Genomic DNA, 25,833 nt, shown 5'->3' on the forward strand with positions numbered 1-25,833 from the left:
ACCACTCTCTGGGCAGCCCATGCCAATGGCTTCTTCTTTCAGAGAAGAAATTTCTCCTAATACCCAACCCACCTCCAAGGACCTGGGTTTTCAGACGGGTTGGAGATGCCTTGACCGTGGCAACAGATCTGCCCCTCTGTATCAATGATTCTTGCACTAAAATCCTATTCTTCCTGTAGTATAGGAGACGGTAACACCAAACTCTCATTTCCAGTCTTAGCACTTCTGTCTTTTACACATACACTTGAGCACATGCACAGAGGCAAAGGGTGTTGCCCCACTGCATAAATCTTGTTCATGCATGAGAAAAATAACTTGCATGCAGGAGAGCTGTAGCAAGAAAAGCAGATTCCTCTCAGAGCAGTGTCAGTACACAGGACAGCTAGTCCAAAATCAGGTACCGTGAGTTTTAAGCCCATTATGCAAACACACAGAACTACCTCAAGTAAACACTGATGCGACTCTATGTTGGTATTTTTTAATGTAGCTAGTGGGGTTGCATCATTTCCCCAGACTTCTGCTGAGGAACAGCATCACTCAGATCCAGCACAGTTCCCTTCAGACGTGGCCTTTTCAAGTGAGGGAGCCCAGCTCGCAGTCACTGTGTGCCATTCACACAACCACTTGCCTGGGGGGTGATGCCACACCAGAAGTTGGAATAGAGAAAGCGAGACTCCAGCATCGGTGCCACCAACGTCTTGTTTTCTGCTATCAGCAGGTTCAGAGTTTCCGGGTTGGTCAGTAAGTTATCTGTATCAATAAACTAGAGAAGGAAGAGAAAAATTAGTTTGTTATTAGATGAAACCATGCCATACACACTTGCTATGGAACACAATAGCCAGAAGCACGAGGTATTGGCAATAATCACCGAGCTGGTGGGTCTGACACCGCAGGACTCGTCTGCTGTAAGCAAGCCCTGGTGACACAGACAGGAGATGGGGAAGGATGCGGAGCTCTCCCTCTGACTGCACAGAATTACTCCAGCGCAGGGCGAGGGGAACCAACAAAGCTGAAAATTCAGGGCACGGCACTCTGTGAAGAACAGCAGGGAGAGTTCTTCAGCAGTCCCCACACCCTCGCCTTGCTCAGAGCCTGCAAGACCACCACCACCAACTGTGGCTGCAGTGACCAAAGGCGCCCACCTCCCCATAGCTGCTCCCTTAGCCCAGGGGGGATGGCCTGAATGGCTTCAGCCTGAGGGCAGTGAGAAATGCAAAGGTTTTCCTTACCAGGATGTAGTCCGACCACTTCTCCCGCGCAGCACGCAGGGCAGCCTGCCGCAGCTTCATCACGTGGGTGAACCGGGAGCTCGGCCAGTGCTTTGGTCCCATTTCTTCGGGGTAGGACCTAGCAAAGAAAGCAGTCAAAAAATGCACAGCCCTCTTGCTGCCTTATTTGCAAAGAAAGTCACCTCAGGCAACTTGGGAGAGGAAAAAAAGAGTGGAAGAATGCTTCTGAGGGAAAACGGTTCCAAGTTTGCTGGCACACGTGGAGCACGCAGCTCCTGCCAACCAAGGGCCCACGAGCACAACAGAGGGATCCCATCAGGCCCCCACCTGACAGAAGCACAGGTCGCCCTGTTGGAATGAGTTGAGGCTGATTTACCACATCTGACCCTCTGGGAGAGTCTCCATCCTCTGCTGGGCATTGAGTCTACGCAGCCAGCAGCACCAGCACAGCTGAGGATGCAAAAATGAGCAGCACCCCCAGGTTCCGGGCACTAGGAGTAAGTGCTAACACCTCCTGCTAACAAGGACCCATCCTGGGGCCCTGCCATGGCAGCACAGCTACACGCATCACTCTGCAGGATCACGTCCAGAGGCAAAAAGCTTTGTAACAGAGATCAAGGAAATTTCGGGACTGATCCTTGTGAAAAGTGATGGGATCTGTGGCTTTGAAGCAGTGCCAGCTGATGTCACTGAAGGAGCTAAGAATGTCAACAGGTTTGTTTTGTTTGTTTTTACAGGACTGAAAAAAAACAAGTTCGACAAGATGAGGAAACCTCAATTGCAATGGAGGGACTGAAAAAATGATTCTGCATGAGCTGCTTCACTGAAATCTCATGTGCTCCGCCAGAACAGTTTCAGTGGGACCGACCCCACATAGGAAAACCACACGTGTGCTTTAATGCCTGGAGATTGAACGCATCCCCTGATCGGAGAGCAGGAAAACACCTGGGGAACACAATCTATGCTTCCAACAGCCAGCCCCTGCTGCAGTACTCACTGCGGGTCTTCCATCGGCCTCCACTCCACGTCGTGGTAGAGGTTCTGCACATTCTTCAGCCACTCCCTAAGGATTGCAGTGGTGTTATCAGCGTTGTGGTCAGTGGCCACCCTGGAAAATAAGAGTGCAAAGAGTTCATACAGGATTTAGGCAAGAGGAGAAGGGTCTGCTTGTTTGGCCTAGGATGGAGCCAGGAGGGTTGGGCTCCAGTTCCTTCGCATTTCCCAGCTGGTACGTGGGTTGGTGGAGGCAGAACCTCTTTCTTATAGGCAATCTGACTGAGCTGTAGGAGTCCCTGTTCAGTGCAGGGGAGCTGGACTAGATGCTCATTAAAGGTCCTTTCCAACTTCTATGTCCAAAGCCTTGTGACAGCCTTTGGGCTGCACGTGAGCAAGCTGAGGCTCTTCCCAGCTGCTCCCTTCCAGCACGCACTGCCCTGGGAGCAGGACCTCAGTCCAGCTGCACACACAGCCACGGCTGATCCCACTGCACATTCCCTCAAGCTGAAGGGCTGCTAACTGCTCCTGGCCAGAAGGCAAAGCACCGACCCACAGATGGGCACATCCTGCACGGCCACAGCTCTGGAAGCTCCACTGAGAATTGGCAGTCCCTTCCTACTCCTTCAGGAGTACAAACTCCGGGTTAAATTTAACAAAAAGAATCATCAGAAGAACACAATCACTCATGGACAGGAAGCTTATTTGTTGAACGCCAAATCCTGTTTATTAAAACAAAAAAATAAGGAAGGCAGCAAGCAAATGGATGTTGGTTTCTTGCTCCCGTTATCTGCTCTTGCTGCGCGTGGTAGAGCATCAGTCCTGATGTTGGGATTTGCTTTTGACCAAGCTCCTTGTCAGACCTCACAGCAAACCTAGATGGCATGGATGTTCCGCTAGACAAAAACTGCCACTCACTGCTGGGCAGAACAGATGAAGTCAGACTTGTTCTGTGAATTACATGGATTTCAGGTCACCCACCCAAACCCCCATCATTTCAGCGCACTCACTTGGACCTCCCTCAGCCATGCGCGTTTCATTGGTCTTGTTCCACTTCCCTCCTACGCTCCAGCTGCGCAGGCACTGAGCAACAGCTCCAGCATTCCTCAAATACCACAGAGAACCGTGAAAATGGCTTTTTGTTCATGGCCATCCCTGGAGCTGCAGCAGCAGCAAGAAGCTCCTGCCACGCAGCAAGATCACACCACTATCAGACGTCACGCAAACCCAGCAGAGACAACAGGGGCCACCCTGAAGAAGGCTGGAGCCCAGCTTACACCACGCTCTTTGCCATGGCCGGGCTGGTCCTACTCTCTCTCTGGCTCTCCCAGCAAATCCCCAAGACCATCCCTGGAATAATACAAGAAACATGTAGATGTGGTACTTATGGATGTGGTTAGTGGGCACTATTGGTGGTAGGTGGACAGTTGGACTGGATGATCTTAGAGGTCTTTTCCAATCTTAATGATTCCGTGATTCTAAGAGCCGACAGCCTCTAGCTAGAAGCTGGACATGGGAATGGGAATCCAGAGGAGTCTCTCCATCTACCCATGAGGAAACGGCTTGAAGGAAAACGCCATTTTACTGCCCAGGCTGTAATGGCGGTGTTACGTGGAAGGCAAATTCACAGCCCAGTAGAGTCACTGGAAGACGTTGATGAGCCAAAGCTCTGGCACAAACAAAGGACTGCTGCCTCCAGGACCATCCGCCCAGCAGCATTTCTCAGCCCAAAGTGCTCAAAGGCAACACAGTTCGTCACGCCCTGGATGAAACATGCCCTATGACTAGTAGTTTGGCAAACCGTTGTGTTTCCAACTTTAAGCCTAAAAAACAACAACAAAAAACTGCAACAAAAAAAAAAAAAACCAAGCATTAAAAAAAACCAACAGTACAACAATTATCACTATTAGTTTCAGGACAATTCAATTTTAACATCGAGAAAAATTAGCACTCGTGTTGTAATACATGAACCACCACAGCCCACTTACTTCCCCAGAAGTAGCAACTACGGTGCTTGCAACAACGCTGGATGGAAAAAACACAGGCAAATACTTTTTTAAATGACAACAAGGAAAATGGGCAAATAAAAATATGAGTAGAACTTCCCAACTTCTCACTGGCGGCAACAACAGCTTCTCAAGACATAAGTGGCTCAATGGGATATTCTGTGATAAACAGCTCTGGTGTAACACATGATCTGTAGGACCTGAAGCGGCTGAGTATCACCATTAAGGCTTCAGTGCTCTTACTGGATGGATGGACCCACTGGACTCTGATCATTCTGAAACCATCAGGAAGACACTAAGCCCTCTCTGCTGCAGACAGCACCACTACCAGTGGCCTGCTGTCCACTTGGCACACCTCCCCAGTTTTCCAGAACTGGCTTTCCTTTCAATGGGTGATGACAGTCAGGAAGTGCTGAGACACCCCTCATCATCCTCATGGCTGTCTGCCATGACTTGATTATACCTTCCTTGCATCAAAGTGGGCTAAAAGCCAGACATGGGATTGCAGACGTGGCCTAACAGCTGCCTAGCAAATGGAAAAACCCTTCCCCAACCTCCTGGCTGAGCTCCTGCTCAGCATGCCTAGGCTGCAGCTGGCCTTGGCTACCAACATCACTCACAGACCCCTAAGTCTCTTCAGCCAAGATCTTGCTCCCCAGCCTGCATCACTGTAAAGGGTTCTTCCATGATGAATTTCAAGAGATTTCTTGCAGACAACTAAATTCAAGGCCAACATACTCTGCCTGCAACTATTGTTGTAGAAGATTTAAAAACTGAATTTCTCTAATTAGGCACAGGATACATCAGTGACTTTTGCACTGCAGCATGCAAAAATCATAGAAGCATTAAGGTTGGAAAAGACCTCCACGGTCACCAAGTCCAACCCCAACCCATCCCACCATGCTGATTAACCATGTCCCTCAGTGCACATCACCACGGCTCTCCAACACCTCCAGGGATGGTGATCCCACCACCTCCCTGGGCAGCTGTGCCAGTGCCACACCGCTCTGAGAAGAAATTTTTCCTAATATTCAATATTCACACTTGTGCTGCAGACCCTGCACAGCTCTGTGCCCTTCTCTGGACACGCTCCAGGGCCTCAATGTCTTTCTTGCAGAGAGGGGCCCAGAACTGAACCCAGCACTTGAGTTGTGGCCCCACCATTGCTGAGCACAGAGGGACGACCACCCCCAGCTCCTGCTGGCTGCACTGTTTGATTTTTGGATCTGTCTCCTGCTGACTTTACAACCTAAAGCCTGTGTGACTTAATCAGGAAAGACTGGTGGAATGAAAGAGAAAATTCATCTCCTGCCACGCTTTGCAGAACAAGAAAAGAGTAATAAAAGTAGAACAGGCCTCCGGATGAGCACTCCAACCCCAGTAACACGGCAGCTTTTTCCACTCAGATCTAAACTGATTTCCAACAAATAGAATTAAATTACAAAAGAAGTTTGAGTAAGAACGTTCATATAGGGGCTTACATCGGCATGACTACAACCACTCCAGTATTTACTTTGGCTTTTAGCAGCACTCTTAGCACAGCCACAAGTCCTCACTGTCCATACTGAGCAAAGTAATCCCCTCCCAGAAAACTCAAGCACCATGAATAGTGGAAAATTCAGCACAACGTTGAGCACCCACTGCTTTAATTAAGTAACATGTGAGCAGCAGCACAAGGCAAACAGCCCCTCACAGACCGCGTGTATTTTTAACCTGGTAACATCCCCACACTCCGTGTTTGCAAGCGGGAGTTAATTTGGGCTCTGATGGTTTTCCTCCTCTTTTCAGCCCCAAAAGAAAGAAGAAAAATGAACAGCAAATCACCTTTTTTCATTTCTTCACACCCCAGCCTGCCCTCCCCAGCTATTTACAGGTTATTTACACCTCAGGCACCAGGTTAGATGAGGTTTTTTTTTTATTTTTTATTCCATTTTTTTTTTTTTATCCTTCACCATCGCTATAGGAAAAGTACTGCAGGACAAACCCAATGCTGTGTGCCTCTGGCTGCTCAGCAATCCAGGTCACATCGCAGCACCACTTGTGGGAAACCCCTAGGCCCGAGACCTGCAGTAATTTTCCTACCGAATTTAACATTACCAACCACCTCCATTAGTGAACAGCAGCACACACTTCATGATCAAGGTCTGCAGAGTGCGGAGCAGAGCTGTGTTCCACCAGCTGTGCTAGCAGAGGTGCCCAAACCCTCTGGTTGGGCCCAGAACCTCTCCATACCTACACACATTTGTAGCACGCCCCATGTGCTGCAAGGACCACAGCCAAAGCCCACGAGGGGCTTCGAGAGGGCCTCCTGCCCTCCAAGCTGGGCTCTGGGTGCTTGTGACAGCTTCTGCCCCTGACACAGAGGGGAAACAACTGGGAATTCAAACCCTGGAGCACAAGATGGCCACGTCACTTCACCCAGCCGCTCCACTGCTAACAACCTGCTGCACCGCTCCAACCGAGCACTGTGCATACATGTGTAGAGCTCCACTCTTCATGAATTTAACGCCCTAAGCTCAGCTAAAGAAAGCAAAGCTAAGGAAGACAGCAAGGGACTTCCAGTTTTGTAAGACTTCAGCCTCCTTGAGTTGCTAGGGCCTGCAGCCAGAGCCCACCACCGCCCCCAGTTACCCCCACAGCTCACGGTGGGCTGAGCAGCACAGCCCCCAGTGCCCAGCAGTCTCCTTGACTGGTGGCTGTGCTTATTCTGGCTGTGAGTTCAGCCCTGCCAAAAATAACTGAAAAAATAAGATCCACAGCAGAGTCCTAATATGAGTCAAATACAAACTTGAACTTGGATTTCCCAAAACAAGCAGTAAATAAAGTAACAGGCGAGTCATCCCTCCTTGCCTTTTTGTTTGAATGCTGCCAGACTTAGAAAACCAATCCAAAAACACCAAAAACACCAAACTGGCAGTTTCCACTGTGAGCCACAGATGAACTAGCTTGAATAGGGAACAGCACGGCTGAGAGAGGTGGGAAGAGAAGGCACGGATCCTACAGGGCAGGGAAATGCTCTGTTGCTCTGCAGCCTTCGTTTATAGAATCATAGAATGGCTTGGGTTGGAAGGGACCTCAAGGATCATCGAGCTCCAATCCCCCTGCCACAGGGGTTTCTGCTTGGTGGACCATCAGCTGTGTCCTGCAGCCACTGTCCTGGGAAGGACTCCTCCAGTCCCACAGCTATCTATGGGATCAGGCTACAGCACGTGGTGGGACCCACCAGGCCAACTCACACGGCGCAGCTCAGAGGTCAAACAGATGCCAGCTTTTCTTGCCGTCGCATACTTTGCACAATTACGCTCCCAACACTTCATTAGTGAGGTCCCAACCTTCAGGCTCACATTTAGAGAACTGCTTAAGCATTTCGTCAAGCTGCTAGAAGCTGAACTGCGCCAGACTTCTTTGGCTTCGCAGCAACCCACCATATGTTCTGGGGTTTTCCTTAATTCGGGACAGGCTTTTGGGAGTACCTTGTTTTTCGGTTTGGGATATTGTTGCTGCTGCTTTGTTAGCAGGTCTGGTGGTTTTTCCCACGTTAGCCGGGTCCCCAGGCTGCCGGCTCCCAGCGGGGGTGGTGGGAGCCCCAGGAGCAGCACAGCTCCCGGCCTGGGCAGCTGTACAAGAGGAGGACCTCACAGTGCAGGAATGCAACAAATGTCTCCTCTCTAACTCATTCTCCTTGCCCTTCAGCCACTCGTGGATAATAGATTTTGCTGGCAGCAGCAGCGATCTAACGACATCCAGCCATCTTCCAAACCTAAGCAGGGGAATGACTCACAGATGTATATAAATGTACACATAAAAACACACCAGGGTCTCCGCTCTTCACGTGCTACCCAAGAAATCTCCCAGACGTTCCTGGGTTTCAACACAGAGTAACGCAATGGCAGGGAGGGGGGACACTTTAGCATATACAGAAAGAGGAGGTGAGGTTCCTGGAGGCTGACCTGTGGAGTGCAGCTTCCCAGCACGCTAATGACAGCTGCAGGATGCAGCAGCGATGTCTCCAGCCCCCACACCCTCACGCTGCTGCTATGAGCACAGGGCTGTGCCAGATTCATGGCACATGCAGCAGCCTCTAGAAGATGCAACAAGGGAATCAACACCTTCCCAGAAAAGCCATCAGAGCAGGGCTGCCCGTAACTGCACCAGGCAGCCAAAAATCCACACCTCATGGCTTCCCCAGCTTCCGCATCAGGGAAATTATTGCTCCAGTGCAAAGGAGGTTTAGCCCCTTCCATCTCAATGCTCCCCTTTGTCTTGCTTGAGTTCTCCCCGTCATCATCCCAAGGCAGACAGAGCTTCCAGATGTACAAAAACACACTGCATCTGGCCTTGCAAGTATTTCCAAGCAGACTTGGCTTGGAGGGAACAACTCCCATAAAGAAAGCCCAGGGAGTTTCCTATTCACGGGATCAGGGCTGTGGCTGGCCTCAGAGAGGGCTCAAATAACGAATCAGTTGCAACAGTTCCCCAATTTCTGAAGGGATAGCTTGTTCCTACCCGTACTAATTGAAACACCAGCTAATGCTGTTCAAGGTTAATTATAGCATGCAAGCCACTGGGAAGGAACGCTGATGTTTAGAAATATTCTTGGTACTGGTAACAAAAACGTGATAGATTCTGAAAGCCAGGATCTGCTCAGATTTAGATGCCCAGTTCCACTGATTTTTCAATGAGCACACTGAGTACAGGCCCAGAGCAGATTACCAAGGGTCCCCCAAAACAGAAACACATGGCAAGCTCTCCACCTCTGTGCCAGGCTCCCACAGGCTGCCTTGACTGCAGCACAAAGCCTCAGCTCAGGGACCCCCAGGTTCCCACAGCACGAGGGAGAGCAGACCCAAGTCATCCCATGCAGTGGTTTACCTTTTGCAGCTGCAAATAAAAAGTTATTTTAGTTACTTGTTCTTGTCAGCTTGCATTGAACAATGTAAGAAAACAGGAAACAGAATATTCTATTTCAGGCTTCTAATTAGGAGGAATTAGAGCAGCAATAAGAAACGCACAAAGCTAATCCTGAGAGCAGAGGCAAATTCAGTCCTCACCAGCCCAGAATCTGCTCTGTGAACTGGAAACGGCAGGATGTTTTGGGACACAATGACTGACCCTCTCATGTGAAAACTTTGCCCAAATGCAGCAATAGAGACTTTGTTCTCAAAGGTTTTCAGCCAACTTTTTTTTTTTTTTTGAGGCCACGGTAAATGTAAAATAGGAGCACAGCGATTTGCATCTCAAACCAGAACAAGACCACAAAAGAATTGGTGGAGTGCTAGTAACAGTGTTCTCCAAGATGAAACTCAAATTTAACATTTGGACAAGAGATCTGCACCAAAGGCATGGAGGAACTGCGAGAGAAATGTAAGAAAAGGGCAGCAGGAGCAGGGAGTGATCATCTCCATTTTCTCAGCTCTGGTGGGGCTGCACCTGGAGCGCTGTGTTCAGTTCTGGGCCCCTCATTGCAAAAAAGACACGGAGGCCCTGGAGCGTGTCCAGGGAAGGGCATGGAGCACAAACAAAGTGCGGGGTCTGGAGCACAAACAAAGCAGCAAAAGGAAGCTTGGCTATCCATGAGATTAAAATCTGTAAAGAATTTACCTCTAGAAAGAGGGGGGGGGAAGAAAAAACATTTAGAAGGGGTGAGATGCTCGGAGCTGAGCAGTCATTGAAGATCAGTGGCATTTCATATTTTCACATCAGTGGGAGACTCACTGGAACCCCCAACTTCTACATACATGCGATGCAAGCACTGCTGAAATGCACAGACTTCTTTCACCTCCAGCGAGCTTCAGCTTACAGCTCACTGGCTTAATGCCACTTCAAGGAACTCATTCCATAGTTTACATTTCTCATTTATGTTTTCAAAGTTGTACAGCTTCCCTCCCAATGCGGAGAGTAAGTAATAAAGGTAGGCCACTTCCACACATCAGAATGTCTTAGGCCCTCATTTTCAGCTCAGACTTTCTCCTATTGGAGGCACAGATATAAACACAGTGCAACCCATCTGCTGTGGCGAAGGGAAGCTGTGCCCTTAGCACACTCAGACCTACAGTCAGCAGGAGGGCAGGAATAAAGGGAAGAGTAAAATGTGATTATGATAGCCCCGAAGTTCCCGGATTGACACCCTGTCCCCTGCCATCCGGTCATCTTCTACCCTGGTTTCAACAAACCAAGCCTGCTCCGCAGCCAAGCAGCTACTTGGTCTTTCAACAAAATCTCTATGGAGATGAGGCAACACCACCTGCCTCCCCAGCGCAGCATGTGAACTCAGCTCAGCAGCTGGAGCACCAGGCAGACCCTGCGCCTCTCCTGGGGACCCAGGAAATCCCTGGCTGTCACTGCAGGCTGAGTAGCAGTCAGTGGGAAAACTGCACCGAGCCCTGCAGGGCTCACCTCCAACAAGCCACTGCCTGCCTACATACTCAGGTGCAGAGAGACGTGACAAAGAAACCTCAAGAGGAAAGCTTCCTTTCTGGGAAACGTAGCACAAATGCTAGGAGACACCTTCCAGTTCAGCAGGTCTAGAGGACTTGCAGGACTCACGTACACACTTGCAGTGCAGCAGCCTGCAAAATACCCCCTCCTCTTTAGTCTTCTGGACAGCAGTCGTAGCACTGCATACTAACCCATCTCCTGGAAGGGTTTCTGCAAGCAACAGCCGCGCAGAGCTGGACAAAGCCATGACATGTGTGCCCCATGGATGGCACAACCTGCCCTGCAGGGCGAGAGCAGCCTTGCTCCCTCCCTCTGCCATATGGCTCACACACACTGTAGCTGCTGAGAGCAATGAGCCTGGTGGAGGATACACCACAAACAAAGCCCCGGCCAATGCAGAGACGTGTTTCGGAGCGTACATTTCTCCTCCGTGAAAGGGCTCGCTGTTCGGGACAGCAGCATGCACCAGGTGAGCAGATTGCTGGAGGAACCCCAGCACCGCTGCCAGAGCGCAGAGCAGCGCTGTCAGATGCAAAGCTCTTTGCCATGCTCCCTCACAGTTACTTTTGCCAAGTTTAAAGGTTTGGATCTCAACCTAGAGCTTGCCTTGCAAAGGCTTTTCCAGCGCTTACATTAAGATCAGTTTTCTCCCATTGCTTGTGCACATGGATTTCTTTCCACTCCAACGATCTGCGATGCTCCCAACTAGGAGAGAATGATACAGAATAAACAAAACAATCTTAAGCCCAGGCAGGAAGGGCAAACCTTTCCTGATGCTTAGGGCAGATCAGTCTGACATACACGGGTGCACTGTACCGAGTATTAGACTTAAAAAACAGGAACAGCCAAAGTCAGCAGGATGTTTTCAAAGGAACTCAGCTTCAGTGCGGCTGCAGAGCAGCAGTTTTCAGACTGTGATCAGTAGACACCTGGAAATTATTTCTTACGTGTTTGTGAAAGGTAACTCAAGAGAAAAGCACATCTAGTGTAAGTCAGTCAAGGTTTGCTATGCAGGGGCCCGCATTCCCACAGGAAAAGCGCGTTGGGTTTGCACTCAGCCCACAAAACACCATTTCCCTTTCGCTTGCTTTGGAAGTGCCAATATCAATACACATCAGAATCACTGCCCACATCTGCATCTTTGTAATGAGATCCCCGGTACAACCTAAGCAGGCACCAATAGCAATCTGTGCACCTAGGAACTCCTAACTTCTGACACCACCACCACAAGCCTATCCTTAGTGCCAGACACCTGCATTAACACTGGCGTGGGCACATGGTAAACGCTCCTGCTTTCCTGGGAGGGCAGGGAACTGCTGGCTGCCTGCAGGCAAACAAGGCAAGCACAGGGAATACAAAACCCCAGATTTAGTGCAGAGGAATAAAGACAGAAACCAATTTCTTGGCTGCTTCTTCTAAAGGTATCTAAGGTGTCTGCATCAGCTCTGATGCTGGAGGATGCTGAAAGCACAGCTCAGAGGATGGCCACGGAGCACACGCTGCTCCTGGGCAGCTGCCTGCCAGATGGGGAGGAAATGAGAGCAGCTGAGGGGTGCAGGCCAGGGCAATCTGCCTTCACAGCAAGACATGTGTGCTGCCTCTGCAGTCTGTGTGAACATCGTAAAGGAGCATACAGTAAAGGTAGCGCAAGGAAACTAAAAATAAATCAGACATCCAACATAGCTCCAACTCATTCGTTGCTGTCTCTACATGGTAAGATAGAGAACAGCTGCAGAGCTTTCCTCTCTGCTGCAGGGGCTTTACCCAGTCCCTGCTTCCAGGCACTCCGCCGACTCCAGGGGGCTCAGATCTCTGCCACACGTCTTCACTGCCCTGTCGAGCTATGTCTGATGCTCAGGATCTGATTTTCCCTCTGTGCTCGTCTCTCAGATGGTGAGCACATCCTCCTGTTCGCCATCTGCACCCAAGCTGGTCCCCACCACCACCCAGAGCTCCTACCAGCAGTCAGCCAGGGCTACAGCCAGGACAGTTTGTTCCTCTAACACCGCAGACCAGCAGAACCATTCACCATCCCTCCCCGTGCACACACAAGATAATGCTGACCATACACAGCACCTGGTGACATCACACTGCAAACAGCAAATGAAAGCATGGTGGGTTTCATTATCCTCTCGCTGGGGCAGGTTTCACTTGGCACAGGCTTTGCCAACTTTTGATTTCACCAACATTAAGCTTGCAGTCATGACTAAGTTATTCTAGGCTTACAGTTTGCTGAAGCAAGCACGGAACTTGAAACTTTGTGATTTTGGCCTAACCTTTCTTAAGTAGCCAGTTACACTGGGAAACAGAGCTGCTCTGAACTGCGTGGAATGGTGCAGGGCTTCAAAATAAATGAATTATGTCATATTCGCTGGCAAATGGCTAACGATCTTGTATGTATAATTAAGGAAGAGATTCAAAAAACAACTACTGCAGCCAGGCCGGAAAAAAACATTCAGCCTTGGCATGTGAAAGAGTTTTGCTGGATGCCACCTGTAATTTCGTCCGCCACATTTCAGAGGAAGAAACAGCTGGAAAGGTGACACCTCCTATACTGAGAGGCTTCTGAGTACGGAAACCAACCAACCAACCTACCTGCCTTTTGTAAATACAAATTCATCTGAGAGATAGATTTTAAAGCTTTCTCACTGGGATGGTTGGGTGTCCCCATCCTGGCGGTGCACCAGGAAATCCAGCATCACAGAGGCCCTGAAACCCATGGCAAAGGCCTCCACCTCTCCACTCAGCAGCTCTGCGGCTCTGTTTCGCAGAGAGGGAAACAAAAGCAAAGAGATTAATGCATTTTCACAGGTCACAGAAGAGGAGCGGGTGTCAGGCTGGGAATGATAAACCAAGCCTACCCACCCTTCCGGGATATACACTGAAATGAACTACAAACGTTCCGCTGCTGCAGGGCTGTTTACTTAACACATTCACAGAGCATTTGTCACGCTTTGGTAGATCTGCAGCCATGGCAATCTCTAGAGCAACTTCTCCTCCATGTAGATTTCAGGAAGCTCTCAGAAGCTCAAAGGCAAAACCTCCCTTTCTGCTCGGGTGCCTTCATCACAGAAGAGCTGTAGTTCTGGGTTTACTTTTTAAAGCAGTAAAGCACTTGTGCTTCAGGAAAAAAAACACATCTCCAGGATCAGACGTACTTGCACACACTTAAGGAACAAGTGGATGAAGTCTAAGAGCAGTTCTGAATTAATGCAATATTACCAACAACCTCATCATGTAACAGCTATGTGTAAGCAAAGCACTTTAACATTCCAAGTACTCTGGGGTAGCTAAAACTTCTGAGCCCAAATCTCTTTCATTTGTCAGCTCTTATTTTGCTCACACGTGCAGGAATCCACGGGGCCTCTCCTACAAAGGAGGCCCAGGCACACATGCATGACACGTGGCTACTGCTTTGCAAACACACATACTGTGCTGTGGGTTTCTGAGTCAGAACATGTTTCATCTGGGAAAAGAATGACTGTGCTCAAACTGATGGAAAACCGGTGCTACACTGATGGCTAGCTTAGTAAGGAGTGGAGAAAGACACAAGCATCGAGTCCTCAGCATTTCCCTGATCCTGCACATTGAAAGGGATGCAGAGTAACATCAGAAAACCTGCGCCTTTCTCATTACCAGCTAAGGAAATGGGATTGCCTGTGGCATTTAAACAAACCATGGGATCCCTTCCACAGAATCTTTAAGGCTGAAAAGACCACTACGATCACCTAGTCCAACCATCATCCCACCACCACCGTGCCCACTGACCATGTCCCTCAGTGCCATGTCACTACACGGAGCTCTGCCATTCTCACTGCAGGTCTGTCCCCTGTGTGCTTCCAGGGAACTCCAGGGAGAGCCAAGCAAACACAGTATGCGCAGACGGAGAAGAACGTGCACGCCCCATTTATTTCAACTCATTAAGGCTTAATCCTGACCACAGAAGCAGTTTGAGAATAACTTTTCCCCTCCGTCGCAGGGATGTAAATAAAGACAGGAAACGAGCACTTAATCTCAGCAACCACTCGCTTGCTACTAAGTTTTCTGGATAACTGGAAGCTCCATCAAGCACACGTTTATTTTGCAGAGGGTGGTTTCCATCTGTGCCACCTCCAGGGGGACAGACTCGCAGCACTACCACAGCCATTGCTAGTGAATGAACTGCAAAGACAACGGCTGAGCCAAAGCTCCACGCTGTCAGGGCGAGACTCCCACACGCATCTGCAGGCATCGGATCCAGCTGTTCCAACAGGGACCCATGCTGACCCAAAAGCCCTCGCTCGCGGAACGATCCTTGTCCAGCATCCTCCCACCTGGGCAGAGCAGATCCCCGGGGCTGCGAGGCCATTTCAAACGTCAGGACTCCAAGTTTGTGGAACAAACAAGTGGATCACAAGGCATTGCTGGGGTCAGGATGAAAGAAAGGAGAAGATGGCAGCCCAGCTTCAACAAGGCCTCATTTCACCAAGGGAGCACGTAGGAAGCTGATCCCAGTGCCTGCCTTCGTCAGTGATAAACACCATCTGCACGTGGAGCTCAGCACTGCAGTGCAGAATGGCAGGTGACAACTGCTTCATCAATCATAAAATAAGTAACCACTTCATACAAAATAACGGGGTGCCTTTGGAGACTATGGGTTCTATACAGAGATGCAATACCTAAGGAGAACTACAAACTGAAGTCTAACGACTCATTTTACTTTTCTTTGCTGAAGTTACCAAGTTTCTCACAAGTTGCATGCCAGGGTGTCCAATAGATATTTAACCTACTATATGCCAGGGGCAAAAAAATCACTTGCTGTCACTACTTCAGCATTGCCACTCAGGAAAGTTTTATGCTTTTTCTTCCCTCCTGACTTTTATCTGAAACTGCCTCATGCTCTTTTGCCGAAGCCTTTCACATAAGCCACCAAAAGCTGCATTAGAAATCCACAGGACAGCAGTGTGATGCGACATGTCCTCCGCACGCCGGCTGTCGATGGGCCGTCCAAGCAAGTGGCCACTAGAGGGATTTCTCCCATCAGTGACATAGAACCAACCGGTGAATTTCTTCATGGAAAAACTGAGCGACAAATTCTGTCTCAGTCGAAACATCGTTCTGGTCTGTCCTCAACATCTGCCAGCCCCTTGCTCAGCTGTAGGATGGCAGGACTGGAGCAGATAACAGATAGTGCCGAGGACATTCTCGGTTGCAGCCCTTGTTTCTCAGGCTCCAGTGGTTACCCGAGGCAGAGAGCAGAGACCTCGCAGACCGCTGCATCAGGAACATTTGTGCTAAATTCCATGGACTTATTCAGACCACGTAAGCTGATATAAGATCTAAAAAGCTGAAATCTCAGTTTTTTGGCTCCCTACTTGGTTTCTCTCAAATACGTTCCTAAATTCCACGCCAGAGCCAGCAGTGCTTTGTAGCTCCATTTGTGCTGTCAGTTCAGGAGACCTAGAGGAAAGGAAATATATCTTTCTTGGTTCAGGAGATCTGGAAGAAACGCGTCTTCCAGAGCAGAAAAAGCTGCAGTTTGGGTCTATGCGCCCTGTGGTCTCACAGCTACATGCCCAAAAGCTGTTACGACCAGATGCTTTTCTTTATCAGCAGGCTGCCCCAGAGCAAAGCACAGTAAGCAGCTTGGCCATGCACCCTGCAGCAGCACCAGCAGCTGGGCAGTCAGGCAGGAGGTTCCGCTGCAACACCGAACTCCTTCCCTTTGAGTTCCCACTCTATTGGAGAGGGAAAAAGTAATTGCGAAAGACTCGAACCATGTTTTCCCTCAGCAAGCCTCCGCTGCGGTGCACGGAATTTATGCTTGCTATCACTTGTGATTTAGATCTACCTGCCCTGTAGCAGCTAAGCAGTCTGCACTGAAATTTGTCAAACAGAAAAAAGACACTGTTGCTTCATTTAGCCCTGGCCCAGCTCTGAACACGCCTGTATCCATAGATATAGGATAGTGGGAAAATCTCCTCCCTGAACGAGTGGCAATACATTGGAATGGGCTGCCCAGGAGGTGGTGGGGTCATCGTCCCTGGAGGTGTTCCAGAACCATGGAGATGCGGCACTGAGGGACGTGGGCACAGTGGGGTGGGTTGGGGATCCTAGAGGTCTTTCCAACCTTACTGATTTGATGATTCTATACCAAGACAGGCTGGTCCAAAAAGACAGCGCGATGCTCGTATAGAACCCCACCAACAGCAGTCTGATTCTTGCTCTGTGAGAGCTTCCTTCAAGGCTCAGGTATGAGGCAAAAAATCCTGGCAGCAGCCTTAGTTTGTGCGAAGAAGTCAGAGCAGAGTTCTGCCAGCAGACAGCTATGAGCTCACCAGTCTGAAATAACAACTCATTGACAAGGCTTTGTGGAAGCAACAACTGACTTGTTTGTGTGAGAAATAAGGATGAGGGGAGGGAAAGAAGAGAGAGCGTGTATGCTAAGAGTCATTAAATGTGTAACATGAGCCCGCTCCGTGGCTTAAAATGGTAATTTATAATTAAATCCTGATTTGCATTCAAAAAGTAATACATTAAGAGAAAATGCTTAAAAGCAGTGACATTTTCATATTCCAGTCACACACACAGTGCTCGTTTCAGATTAATGTTTTGAAAAACAAGTGTAACCAATGCCTCCAACAGCCAGCGCTGGAGGAAAACAATATTTGAAGAGGCAGAAGACCCAAAAGCAGTTATTATTCTCTGCTAACCTATTTAGAAGAGGCTGGGTAGGCTCCTCCAGAAGCCTAAAGCCACTTATCTGTGACAACTAAGCAGCAGCTTCATCCACAGCCTCCGAATGAAGAAGGATGTGTCACTGGCAGAGCGCTGGTAGCATCCAGAAACTGCTTTGTGCCATGAGATTTGCTTGACACTCGCTAAGACTGGGAAAACCGAGCTCTTGGCCCCTCACTGACAGCTCCTCCCAACTCTTCAAGCCTGTGCAACCCACCAGTAAAACAGGCCCCTGAATATCCAAATTCCACCATCTGACAGCCAGCCTCCAAGCCATTCCAGCCGTGGTACAGAAGTCGTATACGTCCAAACAGAATGCACCACCACCCACCCAGGCAAGAAACCTCTTAACTCTGCAGAAGCAGCAGAATCTAGCAGTGACTTAGGTGCCGGAGCTTTCATACCTCCTAGCCATCATTAGAAGTAATGGATAAACTGTACCATAACAGAGAATACAAGGATTGCCCTCCTGCTGACCAGTCTCTTTTCCAAACCTGAATTCAGTAAGGCGTGCAACAACCTTCAAACTCTCCATTCTTCCATCATGAATCTAATCCCCAGAGCTACTCACAATCCTACTCGTACAAGAGGCCAAACTCTAACGTAAGATAGAGCAGAAGGCATCATCCCCAAATGGCACCTGCCTCCTCCCCGACTCTCCCAGCTATGCCCAGCGAGCCAATACTGCATTAACACCAAATGCACTGCTGCTATCAGCAAGAGCTTCTCATCACCTAGAACTGTGACTCCTCGGGCCTTATCCTCCCAAGTGCTAACTGGGATCTCAACTCCAACCCCTTCTGATCACTGCAGTTGAACAGTGGCAGAACTGCCGCAGCCTTTCAGTACATCTTCCCAGCCAACTCTAGACAAGAATTAAGGAAGAATAAAAACACAGGCTGCCCATTCCTACAGACACCAGAACTCTCTAACCTCTCAGCACGCAAAAATGAGACCCAGCATGGCTTCTGTTTGTGCCTGGGAAGGCAACACAAGCCTTGGCCGCAGCCGTGCCGTTCCCACCCTGGTTCTCCATCCCCCAGCACAGGGGGGACTCTGTGCTCTGGGGCTCTGGCTATTCGAGTGCACTGACCTGTGCACAGAACTGCTGTGCCTTTCAGTTCCCTTCAGAGCATTTTTGTCATTGTCTTCATACGTTATGGTATCGGTTACAAATTCTTGTCAGGCTACAGGAACAGAACTAATCATTTAAGAAGCATTTTTGAGAGCAAACGCACATTCTTCACTAAACCTCAAGGGGAGTTTAGAGCATTAATACACATCTCGGTGATGAAACTCCCCTGAGTAGGGTGCGTACAGCGAAACCTTGGGGCCCTGGGATCTCACACCTGGGGCAGCACTGAGAACAGGCTCCTGGGACACTGCTTGCTCACCACGCCAGCCCGTGCCCTGAGCACGCTTCTCCAGGGGCTGAGTTTCTGCTGCAGCATTGATTTATTTTCTTGCACAGCACTACAGCTGGGAGACATAACTCCCCCAGAAAGTCACATCCCTGCTGGCAGGCAGCAGGAGGCACAGGCCAAGGACCACACTCCTGCACTCATCAGGGAAACAGCTCACAGCTACAGCCAGAGTCCGTGCAGCTGAGGTCAGCACCCCACACCTGTGCTCCTCAGCTCTGCAGCAAACAGTTAAATAAAACAAATACAGTGGCTTCTCTCCAAAGAGTGGAGACACATTTCTTTATTTTCGATGCAGAAGTGGCATAACATCCCAGCATTCCTCCATAAACAAAGTGCTGATAATTAAGGGAGGGAGAAGAGCCCTGCTGCTGTGTCAGTAACATCAGCAGAACTTTGCATTTCAGGTTCCTCTTTGATTCTTACAGCAACTAGAGGAACAAGGAACTTCTCACTGCTCCTTCTGGTTCCCTAAAACCCAAGCTCCCGAGCTGACCTCGTCCCAGGGCCCTGCCACCAGGCTCCTTCTGGCCAGCAGCACAGCACTGCCATCAGTCTGACTATGGGAGCCTGCTGGGGAATAATTCACAGCTTCAAACCAACAAACAAGAGAAACAAACAAAAAAAATCAGTGTTTGCATTTGGCAGAGCTTCACATTCAACTTCCAGGTCATAATTAGCAGATCAAAGCACACGCGCTGGAAAACAGCCTTTTCTTCCAGCTTTCCTAAGTACCTTCTAAGGACACGAATGCCTGAAAACACTGAGGAAATAACACAAGCCGCAGCTTTGAATTCCTGGTCTGCTCCCAAAGGCACAGCGCTGCTATCTCGTTTGGGAGCAGCTGCTGAGCAAGCGGCCACATGGAGATTCCGCTCCGCCACCAGCACACAGCCACCTGCTATGGGCTCCCACACACAACAGCTCACACCACCTCGTCTGCCAGCGGGCAGGATTCAGACCGGAGCGGAGCCACGCATCGCCTTGCCCTGCAGTGGGGTCAAAGAGGAAAAATAAGCAAACAATCCTTTCAGAACGGAGGGGGGAGCCTGTACCCTGGCTGAAAAATATGCATAAATAAAAATCTTATTTTTCCGCCTCGGAGAAAAACCAATCCCTGCTGGAGCCGAAGCCTTTCAGCGCCGATGTGAAAGAGCTTATGTGAGCCCAGCTGCAGCATTTTGGTTTACACAGGCTCCCCTACCTTCTGCTTCAGCACGAATGTAGATCCTCCTAAGCCCTAGGGAGCAGGTGGGACAGTTTCAAGTTTAATGCATTTGCTGGCCCAGATCAGGATCTGCTTTTGCTTCGGAAGAGATGTGTTATTCCTACCAGCACATGCAGGCAACAAAAAGTTCACAGCGAGCAACCAGTTCGTTTCCACGTGTCACAACACAGGGACAAAACGGGTAACACCGAAGCTGACGCCTTCAGCAGTGCCAGCATTTGAAGAGTCCCTGGAAAAGAACACGGACAGACTTTGGCAAAACATACTACAATCCCCAAAATAACATTCTGATTTTTCATCCTGTTTTCCCAGTTACACATTAGTAAGTGTGGAAGGTATACTAACCATGCAAAAAACTGAGTGCCACCCCCTGAATAAGGTCTTATTTCCCGGCATTTTGTTTGCCTCAAATAGATGATCACCCCTCATAAAAGAGCTGCACGAGCACAGCCCCAGCCCTCCTTGCTCAGTCTCTGATACAACATGAAGCCGTCTGTTTATCTGTCCTTTATTATTTCTTTCTCTAGCCTGAAATGTTGATGCATGTGGGCCCCATTAGCTCTAATCCACCTTTGAAGATGAAGCTAAAAACGTCATCAGCCTAAGCTATGCTTCCTTCAAATAAAGGAAATGAAATGCACTCCAATAGGTTGGAATAACACAAAGCCTGAGCTGTCACCCCAAGGAATGACATTCCAGGTGCCAACACACACAGCCCCTTGTGCTCATCACAGTCCTGTCCCTATCCCACAGCCCCACGACCTCTCGGGGTGCCCCACGGCACTGCTGGCAATGGGCAGCTCCTTGTGTTCTGCACACCATGTGTACCACTGCTCTATTTTTAGAGCATCCTGACCCCGTACGTGAAGACTCCCAGTCTCAGAGGACTCAGATAAACAGCTGCAGGTGTTGCAGTGCTTTATGTAAAAGATGAAGAATGCTCTTCAAGCTGCAGCTTGGTGCACACACTGCAGACAGCTGGGCCAGATGCCCTGCCCCCTAATCCCTCCCCCTAAAGCAAGAGGGAGAGGGGAAAAAATATCTACTGGAGCAACACTGTTCATCTTGCAAGTTGTAGCAAGGTGAGGGTCAGCCTCTTTTCCCAGGTAACAGCGAAAAGACAAGAGGTGATGGCTTTAAGCTGCGCCAGGGAGGTTCCTAAACAGAGCAGTGAGGCACTCAGATGGACTTCAGAACCCTGACAGCCTCGGTGAGGGATCCCAGCCTCAGGGAATTTTGGGGCCAGCTTGACAGACAAGGCAGGGATAGCAGGGGATCCTGGGCAGGAACGGACTAGAGGACTCTTTGAGGTCTTCTCACCCCTACTTTGTACTTATTAAACATCAAAAAAAAGCCTGAAAACTGGTTCTCCCGACCTTTGAAAGCATCCAAAAGCTTTTAATAAGAAATAACATCTGACAACAAACTCTCCCATGCTGTTTCTTTGTGACAGCACAGTATCTTACTGGTACCTCCCCTCTACGTAGAAAAGCAGCATCACAAGGCAGCTGAGCAGCCCATTCCCTAAGAAGCAGATAAATAAATAACTGCTGCTACCCAGCCAATGTTTGCCATCTCACAGCTGAATGCTTACTTTACCATTTCTCTGCAGCACTGCGAAGCATTTAGCTGCAGCAGTTTAAGCCTTGCTGCACAGACCTCAGTTAGGCACAGCCGTAATTTCGGCTTCCCATCAAATGCTTCTGCTGGAGGATTTCATGATGTCATTCCGTAAGGTTGCCAAGACTCGGATGAGGGAGGCAGACCCAAAGGACAAAGTTACTGCGGATACTGGGATGGGATCATCCCTTTAGCCTTCCCTGATTTTCCATTTCTTACACAGATTTACAGCACTGAACCATAAAAATGACTTCAGTAAGGAAGAAGAATCAACAAACGTCAATTAGGAATACTGCCTCTGGTCCAACGCAAGTCAAAACTCTCATGTAGGTTACCCAGCCTTTCTTCCCCATTTCCCCAATTAGGAAGTGAAGTGTTTTACTCCAGACTTTCTCCTGATGTTGTTACTTCAGTGCAAGGTCTTTGGAAGAGAGATTAGCACAGGACGTCGTGCAGCATGTTAGTCACCAGACTCACAGCTCCAAGGCTTCACAGGTCCCATCCCACTCCACGTTAGTCTGTGACCAGAGCCAGCAGGATGCAGCCTCAGTGCTCCTGACAAAGTGATACTGGCTGTGAAGACAGACGTGACCTTGTTGCACCAACAGAAGCAAACACAGCACATCTGAAAGCCAACCCAGGGAGAAGTAACACCCACCACAGTTTCAAATGGTCCCTGCATCTTACCAGAAAGTATCTTCACGTAGAATTCCTCACAAGTAAACTGTTGAAGAATAAGGAGACACTTAGTTATGGCACCAGGAGCTAGCTGCAGACTAATGATGTGTAATTATGAAAGTTACCATTACTACACTGATCTCATCGGTTTCTAATGCTGGCTACCACTCGCTCTTTGGAGTCCAAACCACTCTCCCTGGAGCAGTGTTACACCATCCCCAGCGACCCGACGCCCTTCCTCCCACTGCCCCCAGCTCACCTTACCATCTCTGAAACACAAGGACACCCCACTCCATGAGACAGACTCAGGCTTTCAATAATAACCCAATTCTTGCTTCTCAGTGCCAACTCATTTACACAGATAAATGAGCTAGCAGGTATTTAAAGATGAAATTACAGACAGCGGTCCCTGCTGCACTGACACCTAATCTGAGCATAAAGAAAGCATAAGCCAGAGTGATAACTGCTGAATACATACACTTTTACTTTGCTCACCCCAGCCAAGATGATCCTTACCTATCATAGAATGGCTTGGGTTGGAAGAGACCCCAAAGATCACCAAGTTCCAACCCCCTGCCACAGGCAGGGCCACCAACCTCCAGGTCTGGTACCAGACCAGGCTGCCCAGGGCCCCATCCAGCCTGGTCCTGAACACCTCTTGAACGCCAGGGATGGAGCATCCAGAGCCTATAACTAAGTGCATCTCTTTCAAAGAAATAAACCCATCTCTACACTTGTTTAGAATAAGAAAAGCAACCCCAAACCACCTAGATGAGGGCTGGGGCATGTCCACTGTGTGACTTCTTGTTCTTGTCCAAGACAGAACAACACTCTTCCTTCCCTTTGCAGCTCTTTCCTAACCCCAACGCAAGAGCACCTCTCCCCAACACACCAAGCACCCACACATGAGAACACCCCCCCAGATGAAACACAGGCTGACTGAGACCCACTGCCTTGTTTTGCTCAGTGGGCAGCAATGCTGCACGTTGTTGATCCAAACACTGCGCAGGCTGTCCACAGACATCTGATGGAGAGCTGAGTCCACAACAAGCCCCAGTGATCATCCTCAGGACAAACCCTGAGCAGTTCCCAGCACTGTGGAATTAGTGTGACCCTGGGGTTGCCTGGCTGCTTCCAGGACAAAGGTGGGCAGGGTTAACGCAGGCAAGGGCCCATTCCCAACAGGCTTCCCGATTCCCGGAGGGGAAAGGAAGGAAGGGTTTAACTGCAAGGACCTGGGTCGCAGCATGCCAGCTGGCCTCCAACCAAGCAGCCTGCTCAATTCATTAGGGTGTACGCAGCAGCAAGTTCTTCCCAGGCTGCTCACAGCCACCACACAACTCGGCATTAGGACCAAGGGGAAGAACAGGGTACAAAGCTCCCTGGTGTACAGCTTGTTTGGGACCAGGCTAATGAGGACTGGCACGTACTGACACAGAATGCCTACAGAAAATTCTGTGTCTGCTTCAAACCCTTTCCTCATCTCTTGATGCATCTTTGCTGTCACTCAAAACTTCCACCCCTAGAAATCCGAGGAATCCACTGCTGAATTTAAGCCCTCAAGCAATAAAGAGCCCATATGGAAGTTAAAGAGATGATACGTGTTTCCAGTTTGCATTCTGAAGATCTGCTTTGGGGCCCTTTTGAATGCTGACTTACTCAAGAAGCTTTTAAGCATAACACAAGTGGCAGCGAAGGAATGCGACAGCCACCACTCCACTGCCACTCAGACCAAAGCCATGGCACAGGGACATGGGGACATCCTGGAATTCAGCCACTGAAAGCACTCCCTCAGCTACAGAGCTTCGTGATCTTAGAGGTCTTTTCCAACCTATGTTACATTTTATTTCTCATATCTTCTCAAGAGACCTGACAGCATGTGGGTCTCCTCCCAGGGGGTTCTTCATGTCCCAATGTCCCCAAACCCGTCGAGGAACTGCCACCTCTGCAGGTGCTGCTCTCTGGTGCAGCTCCCAGGGCTGCAGTGCCTTTCCAACTGCCGTGACATTTAGGCATTCTTGTTTTGAAAAGCTTGCCATTTCCAGCACAAGTTTTTCCAGTCTCTCCATGCCTCGTGTCTGCAAACAGTCCTCTTAAGAGTACCACCCCACTTGTTATGGGAACTTTGGCATAGTTTTAAGTTATCTTGGGTCACAATTCCATAAACAATCCTCACAAACAGTTTTACACTGCAGAGGCTTAAGTAAATTAAGCACAATGCAAGGAATACATTTTTAAAAAGTCAGAGAGGCAATCAGTGCTCTGCAGGACCTTGAAGAGACCAAAGAAAGCAAAAACAAACTCTTATTCTGCACTTGCATAGTGAGAAGCATGCCAGGCTCTGCTCTGGCCAACAGGTCCACACCTCCAGCTCCTGCTGCACCTCACAAACACTGAGCGAGCACACCTTGCTCCAACACAGGTGTGCAGAAGCCAGACAGCATCTACTCATACAGAACCGTTACTGTTGGAGAAGACTTCTAAGACGCCCAAGCCCAACCCCAGCCCACCCCCACCATGCCCACTGACCACATCCCTCAGTGCCACGTCTCCATGGTTCTTGACCAGGCACGGTGACTCCAGCAGCTCCCTGGGCAGCCTGTGCCAATGCCTCACCGCTCTTTCTGAGTCTATCTGATGGGACGAGACCCAGAACAGCAGAACTCCTACAAAGCTGCACACTGGTAGACATGGCATACACCCGCCGCACCCACGTCCATGGCTGGGGGCTGTGGGAAGGGCACGTATCCCCAAACCCCCGACGCAGAGGGATACTTTCAGTGACCAGGAGCCTGCCCCCTGAGCTCAGCGAGCTGCGGGTCAGGCCCTACATCCCCATTTCCACACGTACCAACGTGCCTACTTGGGGCAGGTCCCGTTGCTCCCACCATTTACGCCGAGATAAGAGATGTTTTCTCCCTCTGCAGACAGAGGCAGACCGCGTAGCCCCCATGGGCGCTGACCCTCCGCCCGCCTCACGCCCGCAGCCGCTCCGACGCGGCGCTCCCCGACGCGCACGGGCACGCATCCCCCAGCGGCCGGCAGCAGTGCCCCTCCTCGGCGCCCAGCCGAGCTCCGGCCCCGCGCGACGCCGGCAGCGAACAGCCGCGAGACACAGCGCCCGACCCGCTCCAACCCACCGCGTTCCGCGGCTCCGGAGCGGCGCTCAGGCGGTGCGCGCTGCCCGGCTCCGCTCCAGCCCCACCGCCGCAGCACCGCGCCGGGACGCGTTCCCCCCGAGCCCCCTCCCCGGCCCCTCACCAGAGCGCGATCCTGCTCTTGGGGTAGCGCAGCCGCTCCACGCAGCCGAGGAAATGCGGCAGCGCGCTGGCCGCGTTGCGGGCGATGATGGCCAGGAGCACGGTGGGCTTCTGCAGAGCCGACTCGGGCAGGGGCTGCGGCTGCAGCTCGGGGCTCGGCGGCGGCGGCGGCTCGGGGGGCAGGCTGGCCCCGCAGCCGCCCAGCAGAAGCAGAAGCAGGAGGAGGAGGAGGACAGGAGGACG

The 25,833-nt window shown here is 50.1% G+C and overlaps 1 protein-coding gene across 1 annotated transcript in view; it reads right to left on the bottom strand.

The window, feature by feature from the left end:
- COLGALT2 (collagen beta(1-O)galactosyltransferase 2) overlaps nt 1-25,833 on the bottom strand; it is a gene marked incomplete at its 5' end in the record, with an annotated part of 34,573 nt that extends 8,740 nt beyond the window's left edge. The window contains 4 exon segments of the mRNA XM_021404314.1: nt 629-763; nt 1,230-1,347; nt 2,227-2,337; nt 25,592-25,833. Of these exon segments, the coding sequence (XP_021259989.1) occupies nt 629-763; nt 1,230-1,347; nt 2,227-2,337; nt 25,592-25,833 (606 nt within the window).

The sequence above is a fragment of the Numida meleagris genome, chromosome 7, assembly GCF_002078875.1.
Source record: "Numida meleagris isolate 19003 breed g44 Domestic line chromosome 7, NumMel1.0, whole genome shotgun sequence".
Lineage (NCBI taxonomy): Eukaryota > Metazoa > Chordata > Aves > Galliformes > Numididae > Numida > Numida meleagris.